The sequence below is a fragment of the Lathyrus oleraceus genome, chromosome 3 (assembly GCF_024323335.1).
Source record: "Lathyrus oleraceus cultivar Zhongwan6 chromosome 3, CAAS_Psat_ZW6_1.0, whole genome shotgun sequence".
Lineage (NCBI taxonomy): Eukaryota > Viridiplantae > Streptophyta > Magnoliopsida > Fabales > Fabaceae > Lathyrus > Lathyrus oleraceus.
In genome coordinates, this window is record NC_066581.1 from 366,417,498 (window position 1) to 366,434,352 (window position 16,855).

At 32.2% G+C, this 16,855-nt stretch overlaps 1 protein-coding gene across 7 annotated transcripts; it reads right to left on the reverse strand.

Annotated features, from left to right (window-relative positions):
• Window positions 1–4,288: 4,288 nt before the first annotated feature.
• On the reverse strand, window positions 4,289–14,476 carry LOC127127733 (F-box/kelch-repeat protein At3g23880). Of its 7 annotated transcripts, none has more exons than XM_051057003.1 (7): window positions 14,265–14,476; window positions 12,853–14,134; window positions 12,095–12,151; window positions 11,928–12,013; window positions 7,307–7,575; window positions 6,522–6,731; window positions 4,289–4,769 (listed from the first exon to the last, which is right to left on the reverse strand). In XM_051057003.1, exons 2-3 carry the CDS (start codon window positions 14,083–14,085, stop codon window positions 12,131–12,133), a joined length of 1,254 nt encoding a protein of 417 aa, XP_050912960.1. In that variant the 5' UTR covers window positions 14,086–14,134; window positions 14,265–14,476; the 3' UTR covers window positions 4,289–4,769; window positions 6,522–6,731; window positions 7,307–7,575; window positions 11,928–12,013; window positions 12,095–12,130. The 7 variants fall into 7 exon arrangements, with proteins under 7 accessions (XP_050912960.1, XP_050912962.1, XP_050912961.1 ...); XM_051057005.1 differs by adding an exon at window positions 5,871–5,915 and having other exon boundaries at window positions 11,928–12,151; XM_051057004.1 differs by adding an exon at window positions 5,871–6,047 and having other exon boundaries at window positions 11,928–12,151.
• Between the last annotated feature and the right edge of the window lie 2,379 nt (window positions 14,477–16,855).

Consider the following 16,855-nt stretch of genomic DNA (forward strand, 5'->3'; position numbering starts at 1 on the left):
CACCCCAACATGAATCTCTTCATGTTCTATCTCTTCTTCAGAGATCTTGGTAATTCGACCAACATCATCAGTTTTCTTGAACGCCATTTCTGTTTCATTAAAAACTACATCTCGACTTATAATACACCTCTTGTGACCTGGCTCTAGGCACCACAACTTATAAGCTTAGACTCCTTAAGGGTATCGAAGAAACATACACTTAAGAGCTCTATGTTCGACCTTGTCTTGCCTAATGTGAGCATAGGCTAAGCAACCAAATACTCTAAGTCTATCGAGATTATGTGGATGTTTCGACTAGGCTCTCCAAGTGTTTTCATCCCCAAAGTTGTCGAGGGGCACCTATTTATCAAGTAAGCTGCAATCATGACTGCCTCAGCCCAAAACACCTTCTTCAATCCCGCACTAACTAACATGCACCCCACTCTTTCCAAAATGGTGTAATTAAACCTTTCATCCAAACCATTTTGTTGAGTAGACTTTGCAGTAGTTTCGGGCCTTGCAATACCAGATTCAACATAATAGATGTCGAAAACCACATTGCAAAATTCAAGACCATAATCGGTCCTCAACCTATTTACCTTCCTGCCAGTTTGGTCTTCGACAAGAGTCTCTTAACTTTTAAAACTTTCAAAAGTTCCATCCTTAGTCTTCTGGATGAATACCAATAACTTTCTGGAATAGTCATCAACTATGGATATAAAATACTTTGCACCTGAGTGTGATGGATTCCCTGTAGTCCCCCAAAGGTTAACCTGAATGTAATTAAGGGATCCATGTGTTCTTTTTTTACCTTTGTTAAACTTCACTCGACAGGATTTACCAAATACACAAGGTTCACAGAACTCTAGTTTTTCGACCTTGTCACCACACAACAAATTTTATTTCGACAATTCGACCAGACCTCTTTCACTAACATGGCCAAGAGTCTTGTGTCATAGCTCAGTCTTCGACATAGGTTTTATGGATGCCTTATCTGCTTAACCACTTACAACCTCAGCCTCAAGAGTATACAAGCCTTCTTTCTTCACACCTCTCCAGACTTCCTTCGACCCATTCATTACCCTTATGATACTTTGATCTCCTTTGAACACATATCATTTTTTGTTGAATTCTCTAAGAGAAATCAATTTTCTCTTAAGATCAGGTACATATATGACATCAATCAATAGCCTTAATGACTCATCAAGGAGCTTGAATCTCACATATCGAATACCTACAATTTTGCATGCTTTGTTGTTTCCCCTGACAACATTGATCCACCATCTTGATCACATAATTCCTCAAACATATCCTTGTTTGGATTCATGTTCCAAGTGTAACCTGAATCCATAATCCACTCCTTGCTAGAGTCGTTGTTTGAAACCACCAGGACATCAGATAATTCATAACTATCTTGCACAATGGATGCATTACCATTATTCTTTCCACCATAATTATTCAGTCAATCAGGGTATAATTTTTGTGCATGGCCCTCCTTCTTACAATGATAACTCTTAATAGAAGGAGCATTACCACCATAAGAATTCTGTAGAACTTTACCATTCTTCTTCTCAAACTTACCATCTTTCTTTAAGAATTCCCCCTTAACTGACAAACCTCACCAACTGTCGAAGACTTTTTCTCCTTTTGTTCTTTCAAGTTCTTAGATTACAAGATAGATTGAACATCTTCAAAGGTCAACAGATCTCTTCCATACAAAAGAGTTTCTTTGAAGTGAGCATGAGACTTAGGTAAAGAACATAACAACAACAACACTTGATCTTCATTATCAATCTTGACCTCAATATTTTCAATATCAAGAATCAACTTGTTGAACATATCGAGCTGCTTAGCCAAGGCTTTGTCTTCAATCATCGTGAATGAATACAAAGCTTGCTTCAGGTAGATGCGATTGACCAACGATTTGGTCATGTACAAGCCTTCAAGTTTTGTCCACACACCAACTGCAATTTTCTTCTTTGAAACCTGTAGGAGAATCTTATCACTAAGGCTTAATATAATGGCAATGTGGGTTTTTTTGACCATCGTTGTCTTCTCCTTCTCTGATAGGGAAACATCCATCTTATATGCTCCTTTCAACGCTTCTAACAAAGCATGTTGAACAAGAAGGACTTGCATCTTCAAGCACTATAAACCAAAATCATCCACACCGTTGAATCTCTCAACCTCATGCTTTGTTGACGACATCTTCTCATCCACGCTCATCGCACCAGTTTGTTGTGAATCGATGTCGTCAATAATAATATGAGAAAAATTAAGTTTCTTGAACAAACACAAGAAACCCTATTAGATTTTACGAAAGATAAGGAAGAAAGAAGAAGAAGAATCGGGATTAGTTGTAACTATTTTACTATTCACTTTCTCTATTAGGATTCAAAGATTACAAGTGAATATCAACAACCAAAAAATCTCTCAACAACCTGAGAGAATTAGCCTACTTATAGACTACTAAGTTAACTTAAACATTTGAGTTTAAACAAAGATCCATTCGACATACTAACTTAGAATAAATATTAATATATTTCGACAACATACTTAAACAGATTTCGACTACAGCATGCACAATTTCTATCAAAATATCAAATTATCCCAATCAATTAGAGTTCAATGCAAATTCTCACAAATTATTAATGAGGATGTTACTTTATATCATAGAAATTCAGTTGTCATTTTTGTTTAACGAGGATGTTACTTTATATCATAGAAATTCAATTGTCATTTTTGTTAGTCTTTAGATGAAAAAGAAATGAAAGAGAAATTTTGATAGAAGAGATAAATGAAAAAAGGAGATGAACTGTAGTCAATCTAGAACAAAGAAAAAGTAATTGAAGATAAATTAAAAAGATCAAGGACTAAATTTTCATCATCTAACAGTCAAACATAACATAGAGATGAAATTAAAGGATGACAAAATAGTTTAAGAATTATTTAATATTTTAACATATTTTAAGAACTAAAAGGAAGAATGTAGTGCAAGGAGGTATTAAAATAACTTTTTGGCTATGCAACTTATGAATAGATCTTAGAAATTTACGGGAGTTTTTGAAATGATTGAAGGGTAAAAATTAATCTAAGGCTTGTGTTTTAAAGTTTTATAATAAATAATTCACTTTATATTTTAAATAGTTTTTAAGAGAATTTATCTAAAATAATAAAAATTATACTGAGATGAATTTGTTTTAAATTAAAAGAATACTTTAGACGTTGAGTAATTTAGATATTTATATTTTTAAAAATCTTAATATGATATACATAATTTTTCTTAAAATTTAGTTTTAAAAACTATTTTAATGAGAAGATTTTTAATGTTTTTGAAAAACTATTACTTTTGTTTTTTATCATTAAAAAAAGCTGAAAATTAAATTTTTTGGAATTAAATTCTACTAAAGAAATATTAACTAAAAAAGAATGACAGATAGAAAATACTCTCTAATTATACGTGATTCTTTATGTATAAGAGATTGGATAAGTATATATCAGATTTGAGTATAATCTACATATGAATAAGAGATTAATAATCCAGCATCAAATTCGCAAATCACATTTTGAAAACCATGATTCAAATAAATATTAAGACCATAAGAAATGATTTGAAACTCAAGGAGAAACCACAATTTCTTGCAAAAACATTTAATCAAAAGAGTTTTTCAAAAAAATTATATCTTATTAGAATCACTAAAAATTTGTTCGATAGAGTGTAAAAATTTAGGTGAACAAATATAGTATAAATTTAGGTAAGTTTTTCTTAGCAAAAAGACTACTCCCTCCTATTTTTTTATTATAAGTCGTTTTTTACTTTTTATACGTATTAAGAAATGTAATAATTATGATAAAAAAATTATGAAAAATTCTATAAAATTATCCTTCATTAATAATATTGAAAAGACAAATTAATATTCAAAAGAGAGAATAAAAAATATTTTTAAGAATATAATTAAAAAATAACATTAATGATTTATTAATATTGTAAAATGACATATATTATGTTACAAAATATTTTTTTAAAACGACTTATAATAAAAAACGGAGTATAAAGACTTACTCAACAACTTAATAAGCTAACTTAAATCCTAAATTAAAATTTAGATGATTTTACATTTCTACATTTTTAAAATTTCTTTCCCTAAATTTTAATGTTTACACATAGCTTAAAACAAATGTCAATGTAGTTCAAATGTCAATGTAGTTCAAATTCAATATAGAGATGGCTCTAACTAATAATTCTTATATATCACTTTCTCCATTTTAATTGAGTGATTTTCAAGATCTTTTACACAAATTAAGTGAAAAATGCAATAAAATAACCTTTTTTCTTATAACTATAACAACACCTTTTTGTTTTTGAAGCATAGCAACATTCATGTTAAAATAGAGTATAAAACAGTAAATGTGTATTTTTTTTATAAGTAGTCTAATGACTGAAATTAAAGATAAACAAGTGAAACATCATGGGTTCGAACCTGCCCTCCGAACCTGCACTCCTGCACCTTATGTCCCTACACAACCACACATGATAAATGTGCTTACATGAAGATAAGGAGGTGTTATTAAAAAGAATGCACAATTTAATTGGTTTGCAAAGCTTTAATATAATGAGTTGAGTCATGTGCCATTTAAATTATTAAAAAAAAAAAGTTATCTTTGTCTTTGTGAAATTGTGAGGAAACTAGCCATGTGTAGTTTTAGTGAATGAAAATAAAGCCAAGAGGGTAAAGGTTCTGGAATTTTGATTCATTGCAGAGTCATTATGAATTCAATGGAGTATCTACCTGCAACAAAATTACGAAATACATAAATAAGTCAGAATATATATCAATTAGCAAAGACAATTTTATGATCAAGATAAACAGATATCCAATTTCTAAATAGTATAAGCGGATAGGAAAACTTTGCTTATTCGACGAATTATATGAAACAATCTTTGGTGATGCCTTGTTAGTTATTGGTTTCTCCTCTTTACTCAAACTAGTTTCAAGTATCAGGTCCAAAAAAGTTATTTATATCTATTGCTTAAAATTCTGTCTTTCCTACTAAACTTATTTTATTTTGTTCATGAACATTAGTTCCCACACAATGTCCATTGATTTTGTTGAACTGAACTCATTTGATGCAGCTGCTGCGCCTGTGACGAAGAATGGGAACAGCAATAGGACACTGACGTCACAGAAGAAAAATACTGCTTCAGATAGATCCTTCAAACTCTAAACATAAGGCAACTTTCCGGTGAGAAGCTCAAGTTACACTATTCCATGATTAGAGATGTCAATCTTTATATCGACCTTAAATGGCATATACGTTCTGCCGAATAGAAAATGACATCTCTTCACAAATATCACTCAAGGCAGTCTGTCTTCCATAGTAATCATCTGTTAAAAAGTTATGCTTACTAAGCTTTTAACTAGCCTATATGATTAGTATTTTGAAAACCATAAAAGGCATTATCCTATTAAAAAAAACAGTCCTAATATGTGTGAAGAATTATCTACTGACATAAGTCACAAGTTTTGTGAGACTCTTTGGGAGAATTTATGAAAACTGCTTATGACATTTTAAATAAGTTTTTTCAGCTTATTGTCATAAGTTCTCCAAATAACTTGTAAAAACAACTTAGCATATATGAAAACAACTTAACTTTATTTTATTGTTTTCTATAGAAATAGCTTATGTAAGTTTATACCAGTACGCTTGTGCTATAAGTTGTTTATCCAATCAGGGCCTTATTCCCATTTCTATGCTTTAGCATCACTTTTTGGAACCGAATGTAGTTTGAACAACATTTACACTCCATTTATCCACACTCTTAACCTTAGCTGACCTATTCCTTCATGAATAAAAACTTCAAGAGGATAAACAGAAAATGCAATCCTTACTCTTGCATTTCAGGTTGATGCTATCAAGGGGGGAAAGCATGTGAACTGCAACCAAAAAATCTAGAAGCCTTTTATCACTGACTAGTGTAAAATTAAGGGCATATTTCAATTGAAGTTGAACTTAGGGTAACACTTTTTCCAACTTTTGCAAACTGACGAGTAAAAAAGGAGTTGCTTCTGCAAACAGAGTTTGCTAAGTATTGTAAAAAATGCTGCTAGTTTTCTAAACATACACTAAAGCATATATGAAAAAAAAAGGAAGTTTCACAAAGAACCCAAAAAATTGCTTCTGTATATTCCCTGACACCACCAATTTCCTTGACTGATACATAATCAACAGTGTTATCAATTGCGGATAATGCAAAATAGTGGTTTGTTCAAATTCCACTATGCAGCAGTGCTATATAGCTGCTATTTGATAATACTTTGTAATAATTAGTGTATCGCAGAATAGTAGCGGTTTGTTCAAAACCCACTACGCGATAGCACCGGTGGCCATTACAGCTTCTATTTAACAACAGCCAATTAGATGATCATTCAACAATGTAATCAACCAAAGCCATCATAAGAAAAAAAGATCACACAAACTATTAAATAACATATACGTGACTAAATACAGTTCCAGACAAGTAAAATGAAGTAGGAACTTACTTTCAGAAAGAAGAAACCGAAGTTTGAACAAAATACTTGGAAAAGAGCCAACATATTTTATTAGTAAGTATAGTTCTCGCTACTCTATTTACTTTCCAATCATAGAGACTTGCTTGGTCTTCTAGATTGTTTGCCAATATCAATGTATCTCCATTTTCAGAAAAGTGCACTGACAACCCTTGAGTCTAAGACTTCTCAACTCCACATCATCTGCTACACGACAAAATTGGTTATCGCCAAATCATGAGAAAAACAGAGACAGTTCATGAAAAGGGCAACATTTGGCTCGACAAGTAGCACTTCACCAAAGTATCAAAGGGCAGGCAACTTCCTGTGTTCCTGTTAGGAACCCGAGAATTCTAATATACAAGATTAGAGGAATGCGTAAAACAAACTCAAATATATAAAGATAAAGATTGCAAAGAGCTGAAGAACTTCTTATTCATGTAGTGAGATTCAAAGAGAAGATACAACAAGTTTACAATGAAGAAGATAACCTTGCACACAAAGCAACCCCAAAAGAGCACTCACACTTCTTTCACACTAAATAATTCTCTAATCACAATTTCATTATTCAAAGATATCTTTCCCCTAACCAATGGAAAGCTATCTAAAGATTTTCTAAGAATAACCAAAGTAACATCTCCTAACAAACTTATCAACTTACTAACTTTTAACTAATATAATTATCCAATATTATTTATCCTAATACTTTCTCCATTGCCAAACCAACAAAAATATCACAAATTGCTCAACAATAATAATATTCCAATTTCTAATAATACCTGAAATTATTGTAAATGGCCAACCAGTTAAGAGCATCCATCCAATACACACCACCAGCCACCCGGGGACAAATATAGTGCAACTGAAGAGACCAAGAGAAAACTAATAAAATTTATCAAAGCATTGCCACCCAAACCGAAAGCTCTCACTCCGGTTCTCACTTGACCTTTAATGTGAACATTGAAGTTTAGCGCCATGGACCACCATGTTCCAAGTGTCTGATGAATTATTATAATCAAACAAAAACTTGAAAGAGCTAGATAGATGCCTGCCAAAATGACAAGAAAGTAACAACAAAAATTAGTTACCAAAAGTGAAGTTTTTAGATTTTTATAATTAATTTTATGATGACAAAGTTAATTGATAAAAAGTAAAAAAACTTCAAACTTTTTAAAATATAAGCCAGTAATTTTCATTTAGATTTGTTTGGATGGCATGAGAAATCAAATTTACAAGCTCCAAAATTCAATGGTAAACAAGATGGAGTTTGGCTAACTTTTTAGCATCCTATAATCAACTTTGGAATATATGATACCTAGCTTCATTCTTCTTTTTTTCAACACAACTGAAGGTTCGTACGAAAAGAGAATGAAGATGGAAGAGAATGAATTTATTATTTGACATCTCTATTGTGATTATCAATTCTGGATAGCGACGCATCGCAACTTAGTCTTATAAAAGCTATTGCGAGATGGCCGCTATTCGGAATTTCTTAAACATAATAAATAATTATTACTGTAAAAATAAATGCTGAAAGATTAAAACAATACTCAATTCATGAAATATTCATAAATTAGAAATAATTAAATTCATAGGTCTTATGCAAAACATAAATGTAAATAACAAAAGAAAGTACAAAAAAACAAACAAGGTTAAGCATCAGAGGTTTAAAGTAACTACCAAAGGTTTATTATGTAGGAGATCCAGGGTTCGATACCTATTACTAACAAATTTTTCCTTCCCTTGACAAATTACCACTAACATTCCAAATTCAAAAAATGGCTATTAAAATAAGGTTTTTCTTTTGGAAGCATTTAGCAGGCCGCAAACACCTGCAATATTGGTCGAACAATGGACGCTACTGCCGCCAGTGGCAGAGCTTTGTTGGGGGAAGGGATGTACTATACTATTCGTGTTATATGATATAATACACACTTTGGCGTAGTGGTCGAGGACACTTTTGACCTATGATGACACGGGATCGAATCTCGGTGATCTTGGTTTTGCATCTTTTTTATTTTCCTTTTCCAAGAATAAATAAATACTCCATCAAAATGGAAATATTTAGGTTTGAACTCCAATACTTGAAGGGAAAACAAAGGGTCATAACCACTATGCATATTTCGACCCCCTCATATAACGAGGCCATGCTCCCCACCGACAGCCGCTATAGCAAACCACTCCGTTACCAACTCGCAACTGTGGCCACTCGCCACTGCTATAGCACGCTGTTGGATACATAGATCTCTAAAACTCAAATTATCCAATGCTTATTGGAAAAGGGAACTACAAAATTTTAGAGTTTAGAAGATATTTTAAGAAGCTTGGATTTGATTCAAGTTAAAAGTGAGTTTCCATAAGAGTAGTGTAAGAATAAAACTTAATGCAATTATAAAATGTTGGGGCTGATTTTCTGTTTGGAATTGCAAAGTTGATTGCTTACCACTTAAGTAATTGAAATCAACTGCATATATAGGATAAAAACTAATAGGGTTTAAAGGCGGAATATCCTTTCATCAATAAAATGATGAATTCTGTTGCACCTTCATGTAACTACCTTAGTTAGCTAGAGTTCTATAAATAGAGAGAGCAAATTTGGTATAATACATTCAAGAAAATTTTATAAAAGAATTTGTAACTAATCGACCATAGGTATAATGCGTAGGAGCAAATTATATAAAAAGAATATACATAAAATATCATATGATCAATCACATAAGCATGTATAAATGCTGGAACAAACAAATCTAAATTAGACCCGAGAAAGGAAAGTCTTTTTATATAGAGCTTGGGGAAATTTGGAATAATGCAATACAGAAGCTTGGTAGAAGACCAAGGATGCTTCACCATTCATGTAAAATCAAATAGGGGCTTGTTGCTTCTCACCATTAGAATCTGAATAATTGAAAGAATAAGTATGGTTTTAGACATGTAAGCATGTTGCCTACACGGCTTAATTTAGTAAGAATGACTACCCAAAACTAGGGGTCGCAAACGGGCATGTCTGCCCCGTTTAGGCCCGCCCCGCAAAAGCCCGCAAAAAAATGGGGCGGGCGGGGCGGTCATAGTTGAGGATGTGGGCCTAAAAATGAATCCAGCTTTCTATGTTTTTGCCCAAATCATATCCTAGCATGTATAAATAGAACCCTATATAAGCTGCACTAAATGTGTTAAAAGGAGAAAACATCAACAACCAAGTCTTATAACACTAAGTGGGATCGGCTATACGGATGAAACGGTGCCATAATGTTCTACAATATATCATATCTCTAACCAACTAATTAACCTCTAGATATTTCTTAATAGTTTCGCTCATAGTTTTTCTAGATCTTCCTCTACTCAGGTGATTTGACTACTCTCCATTTGATCCACCCTCTTTACTACAAAATCTACGTCTCAACAAGCCCAAACAACCTAAGCCAGGTTTCCACCAACTTCTCTATGATAGATGCTACCCCAATTTTCTCTCTAATATCATTTATAACATAGTCTTGTCTAGTATTACCAATGTCATACTTCCGACACATTATCCACATCTCCGCTACACTTATTTTATTTTTCTGTTGGTTCTTTACCGCCGAACACTCTGACTCATACAACATTTCCGCTTTTACAAATATAAGATAAAATTTTCCCTTCAACTTGAGCGATACTTTTGGTATCACATAAAACACTTGAGACCCTACTCTATCTCAACCACCCCACTTGAATACGATGGTTTACAACTTCTACTTTTTCTCTATTTGATACTGTGGACCCAAGGTATTTAAACTGCGTAACTTGTAGTATGACATATAATTGTAGTATGACATGATATGATCTCCAACTTTCATCTCTAAGCTAGGGATGCTTTCTTAATAGTTTCGCTCATAGTTTTTCTAGATCTTCCTCTACTCAGGTGATTTGACTACTCTCCATTTGATCCACCCTCTTTACTACAAAATCTACGTCTCAACAAGCCCAAACAACCTAAGCCAGGTTTCCACCAACTTCTCTATGATAGATGCTACCCCAATTTTCTCTCTAATATCATTTATAACATAGTCTTGTCTAGTATTACCAATGTCATACTTCCGACACATTATCCACATCTCCGCTACACTTATTTTATTTTTCTGTTGGTTCTTTACCGCCGAACACTCTGACTCATACAACATTTCCGCTTTTACAAATATAAGATAAAATTTTCCCTTCAACTTGAGCGATACTTTTGGTATCACATAAAACACTTGAGACCCTACTCTATCTCAACCACCCCACTTGAATACGATGGTTTACAACTTCTACTTTTTCTCTATTTGATACTGTGGACCCAAGGTATTTAAACTGCGTAACTTGTAGTATGACATATAATTGTAGTATGACATGATATGATCTCCAACTTTCATCTCTAAGCTAGGGATGCTTTGCCTTGTAAAAAAATTGCATTCCATATAATCTAATAAAGAATCGATAAGTCCTTTTGAATTGGAAAAAGAAATTGAAGAAGAAATCATTAAACTTCGTTTGAAGTACAAATCATGATTTGTTCATCACAATTATTGTTTAGTAGAGTGAAAGGAAAATGAAGCAATATCTGAAATAATGAGCACCATGGGAAGAAGTGTGAATCTCTCAATTGCTTGCTCTCATCACTCGGGACTTTGACACCTCCTGCTGCATCTACGTTAAACAGAAGCAAGATAGTTTTTCTTTTCCTTGTACCGATAGGTGTACTCATTGTTTTAAGTTGGGCTGAATATATGTACCGATTGAGTTTTTCTGGCTACCTTGTTAGTCGCAAAACCTTTTGTTTAATGAGTGAGTTGCTGGCAATGAATTTGTTGCCACTATATAGTTTCCCCTAAAAGGAAATTTTGTTAAAATGATATTTTGGGATCACAGGGAAGATGACACTTGCACTTTAAATGGGTAAACATGAGACACATTATTAAAGGAGTCACTCATGTAATATTGTGGGATTTATTAAGTAAGCTCACATGAGCTTACCGTAGGATTAATGTACACTAGTATAGCCTTGTAACAAAATGTTAGTTACAATTAGAACATATCTAACAGATTGTAACTAACTGACTGACAAGTGTCAGTCAGCCCTAGGTCTTACCTGCTACAGCAGGTCATCAACAAGATCTATAAATAGATCTAATCCAGTGTAACTAACAATCAATAAAATCACAAAATCACAATTCAGTTTTCTCCATTAATTCCAAGAGAATCATGGCCAATATTCATAACTCTAACACACATTGTGACAAATAAACCAAATAATGAGAAACAAAGAAAAGCAACATCCGACCATAGATCACTAGATCTTGAGCAACTGCAACATTATTCCTAATATACTCAAATGATCTTGAAAACAGTGCACTTAAATTATAAAAAAGATTTGGAGACATTCACCTGCTTCTAAACAAACAGGCAGGAGAAGAGTTGTAAAACAGAACAACTATTAAGCAGTGAGTTGCTTCAAATGTTTTCGAAGAAACCTAAACGAAAGACATCAAGAGGGCCATAAATGTCTGGTACAAAACGAGTACTGTAACTGTAGCTCCAAATAAGCTTCTTACTTCTTTTTCTCCCACCATCCCAGAATGTACCATTAATTAGGGTTGAAGTGCCTGAAGCTAGGATTGTAGATCCATAATTTAAAAAATACTCTGTTAGACATGAGAGTGAAACTGCAAAATACAATAATAAAGAAACAAAAACACAAGAAACAAAAATTGCAAAATTCTCTAAAATGTGCTCATTTTTCTCAACGAATAATAAAGAAATTAGCTTGACCTGACCATGACTGCAAGCTTATATCATCGGTGACACAAGGGTTGTGTAATAAAAAAATTGATAGTATAGCAATATCATTATCATTATAAGATATAAAAGTAAAATAATTTCCAATACCTAAGTTAGTGTGGAAATACTTGATCTGATGTGAAAAAATTCAGATCAAGAAGCATACTATAAATTAATTTACAACACATTCTTATTTATGGACAGTTAAAACATACCGAAAACATAATTCTAAACAAGGCAATAAATCAGTCGGTTCAATATATTATTTGTAAGAAAGTTCTGAAGTAAATGAAATTAATAATGCAAAAACTGAATTTCCTTTTTGAAGAAACACCTTCAAGCTAATGATCTTTAAAATGTTATCTAGCTTCTTATAAATAAAAAATAAAAACAAATTCATTTGATTCAAAGATTGTCAAGCCTTAAACCATATCAACCAAAACCATCAAATAGAAAAGATTGGTAACGTATATTAAACAATACAAGATTCGACACAAATTCAAAAAGTATATACTCTATAAGAGGCACTTACTTCCAAAATGTCAGAAAACAAGCTTTCGATGTGGACCTTAGCGGAGAACCATTGTATTTCATCGGTAATTCTAGTTCGCACTGCTCTATTGTCTCTTATATTATATAGAATTGCCTGCCTTTCTTGGTTGTTAGCCAATATCAGTGTATTGGCATGATCAGAAAGGTGCAATGGCAACCATTGAGAATATTGCAAGTCAACAACGTCATGATGCACACTCTGAAGATCCTGGTAACTGATTCTAAGAAGTTGAGCCCAAGACTCTTCAACTCCAAATTCTTCCATCTTCCATATAACAAAATGAGTTCTCTTATCATCATGAGAAAAGCAAAGACAGTCCATCAATATACATATAGATGGCTCTACAGGTGACAATGCATCAAAACCATAAGGAGGCATCAAGTGTCTGTAGGTCTCCGTCCCCAGATCAAGTGAAATAATCACAAACTGCCTAACATTAATACTCTTCCAACCATAAGCACCATTAGATTGAAAGTAACAGCGAAGAGCTAACCAATTAAGACTACCATTCAAATACACACCATCATTCACACCAGGATTACTATAGCGGAAAGGAAGAGAAACAGCAGGAAAACTTTGAATAGCCCTCCAATTATTATCACCCACACTTAAAACTCGCACATTAGTTCTATTTGCAGCTTCATCCAAAATTGACAACACAATCTTATAAGTCTCCGATAAATTATCATAACCAAACGCAAACTTAAAATGAGTATACAGGCCCAACATATGATCCCACATGTACCCTAATTTTTGGGACATTTTACCTGTGGCAGGGTTCCAGAAACGGAACCAGATCTGTCTGTAGTCAGAGAGACAAGAATAACCAAGTAAACAAAGCCATCCATTGCAAGAACCAATAACAAAGCGGCACTCCTTGTCCCTTAATCGATAATAAGGGTTATTTGGAAGGGTGATCAGTGGGTTCTCGATCAACCGACTTACAGAGAAGGGTACAACATTGTTATCCCCATCAAGGTGGGATTTACTCAAAAATAGAGTCAGGTGAGGGTTTCGCGCAGAACGCTTAAAGTGAAGTTTCACAAATTTAGGATCAGAAACAATAAAATTCCAAAACTTGGATACGCATCGCATTTGCATAAGAGTCTTTGCATCGGCAAAGGAAAGAACTTCAGTAATAAGTTCATCAGGGAGGCTTACCGGCGAATCTTCGTCCGGCTGGGCACGCGATTTAGCTGGAGGATCACTCATTGGAGCTGTGCTTTCATGAAATCAGTCTCAATTGAATATAATTGAGACCCTAAAATAAGGTTAAAAAAAATCAGTACCTATTGAATACAACTGAAACCCTAAACGATTGAATTCAAATCTGTAATTAACGAGAAATACGAGGATCTATGAAATTAAAATTGCAGAAAAAATTTATTTACCGTTCTTGAAGGAGGCGCTCCGATACAGGCGGATGAAGGCTAGGTGGCGAAGCAGTGGTGGTGGTTATGGTGGTGGCGGCGGCGAAGCGGCCGTGATAGTGGTGGTGGCTGCGTAGGGAGGAAACCCTTATAATTTTTGTTACAATAGGGAGAAAACCCTTAGCCCAGTCAGAAACACATTTTCTTTTGATGCTTATTTTAGTTTAAACATTTTCACCAAAACAAAATAGTTTTAATTTAACATTCACAAGGGTTACAAAATTATTTTATAAATTAATTTTAAAATAGGTTTAATTATTCTTTACTGTCACTGTAAAAAATTTTACACAGGCGATTCATCATCATCACCCATTTGTATTACTTTATAGATTTTTAAAATAAAAATCAAATTTATTCCAATACCCAACGTCTTAAAATAAAAAACAAATTTATTTACTTTTAAAATAGGGATTAATTATTAATATAAAATTGGATATTTTTGGTACTCTTTGAATTTAGTCATATCATTTTTGGGATTGATTACTACAAATTATTAGCGTAAAAAGGTTTACACTTTCGATGCATCAACATCACTTATTTATATTACTTTATAGGTTTTTAAAATAAAAGTCAAACTTATTTTAATATTCAACGTATAGGATTAATGACGGTGTAAAATCTTTTTCCACTGTCAATATATTTCAATTAAATCCATCATTTTTTAATTTAATTTAATTATTTAAAAAAATTAATTCATTTATACAAATGGATATCCGACTAAAATTTATAGATACCAAATAATTTACACAAAAATAGAATAAAATATATTTAAGAAATAAAATAAAATCTTATTTTTATATATATATATATATATATATATATATATATATATATATATATATATATATATATATATATATATATATATATATATATATATATTATAAGAAAAAAAACCTTTTAAATTCATTGAATAAATTATCTACTTGGTCATTATTATATAATAGATATTTCAGTGATTCAATGAATTTAAAAAAAAATTGTTGCTTATAATAATGTCCAGAGATAATGTATATATACATTAATTAGAATATATTGTTGATGTAAATCTATTTTACACTATTATTCAATTAAAATTCATCATTTTGACTTATAAGAAATACACTATTAAAAAAATAAGAGACAACATAAAGAAGTAATTATTAAAATGATTTAATTATATTTTATTTTTAATTCCATGTTTACATGTTAAATATATATATATATATATATATATATATATATATATATATATATATATATATATATATATATTAATCTTCATATAGTTCAAATTAAAAAAATAAAAAATTATTTGATATATTTATTTTAAAAATAGGTTTTAAAAATTTAGAAAAATTTGTATACGTTTATAATACTTTTTTTTAATATATATTATTTTAGATTAGATATAGTTCAAAATATTTATAGTATAATATTTATCATATAAAGCTTAAATGTGAAATTCATGAATATTTTTGTAATTTTTCTAAATCTCTTTGAACTAATTAGATTGATATATGGGTGTGGATACTAAATAATATTATTCATATTTAATCCAATTTATTTTATATTAACTTTTTCTGAAATTGGGTATGAATATACTCATACCTTTTTTTCTCTAGTCTTTGGGTAGTTGAATTTTTCAATTGTCGTGGTAGTTTATTTTACCAAGTAGGTTGAAGCATAAGCCTTAGTAAAAATAATTGTGAAAAGCATATAGAAGTTCTTTAAACAGAATGTCTTAGGGAGGTATGGAATCCCACAATTTGTTAATATTGATAATGGGATGTAATTTGCAAATAAGAATCTAAAAAAGTTGTTTAAGAAATGAAGATCAAGCATCTGTTTACATCGATATAGCACCCTCAGACTAACGGGGAAGCAAAATTCGTCAACTGAGTTGTGTTGAGAGGATTAAAAAGATAAGTATAATGGTTCCAATGGAAATTGGGTAGAAGAACTCCCCACGTCCTTTGGATGTATCGAACTACACCTTATTTGATGATCGGAGAAATTCCATTCAGGCTTACTTACAGAATCGGTGTTGTCATCCTGATCAAAATAGGAGAACTCGACTGAACAACAACCCACAACCGACTAGAGGATGACAACATGCAAACCATTAAGGAGGAATTAGATCTCTTAGAAGAAAGATGATGTTTCACCTTTCTTACGAGTGTTAATACTTTAAAAATGTAATGCCTTTGAACTCAATAGTGAAATGACTTTCGTTGAAATATATGAATTTCTTTTTGCAAGGGATATCAAGGCATGGCAGGAGGCGAACACGACTAAACTTCGAAGTTTAAAACACGATGTACAACACCACATCATGCACACCCCTTCTTGGTATTAAGTCACTCAAAGACGTAGGCAGTGGATCCCTAAATATGTCGTCCTCGAACATGGTTTTCACTCGGGGGCATGCAAAGGGAACAAACCCTTATGCGGGAACTATTACACCCTTTTTTTTATTAGATATTTTATTATATTTTAATTTTTTGAATTATGTATTTTGATGATTTATTTTATGGCTGGGTGTTGGCGGAGTATGTATCCTTGAGTTAGGT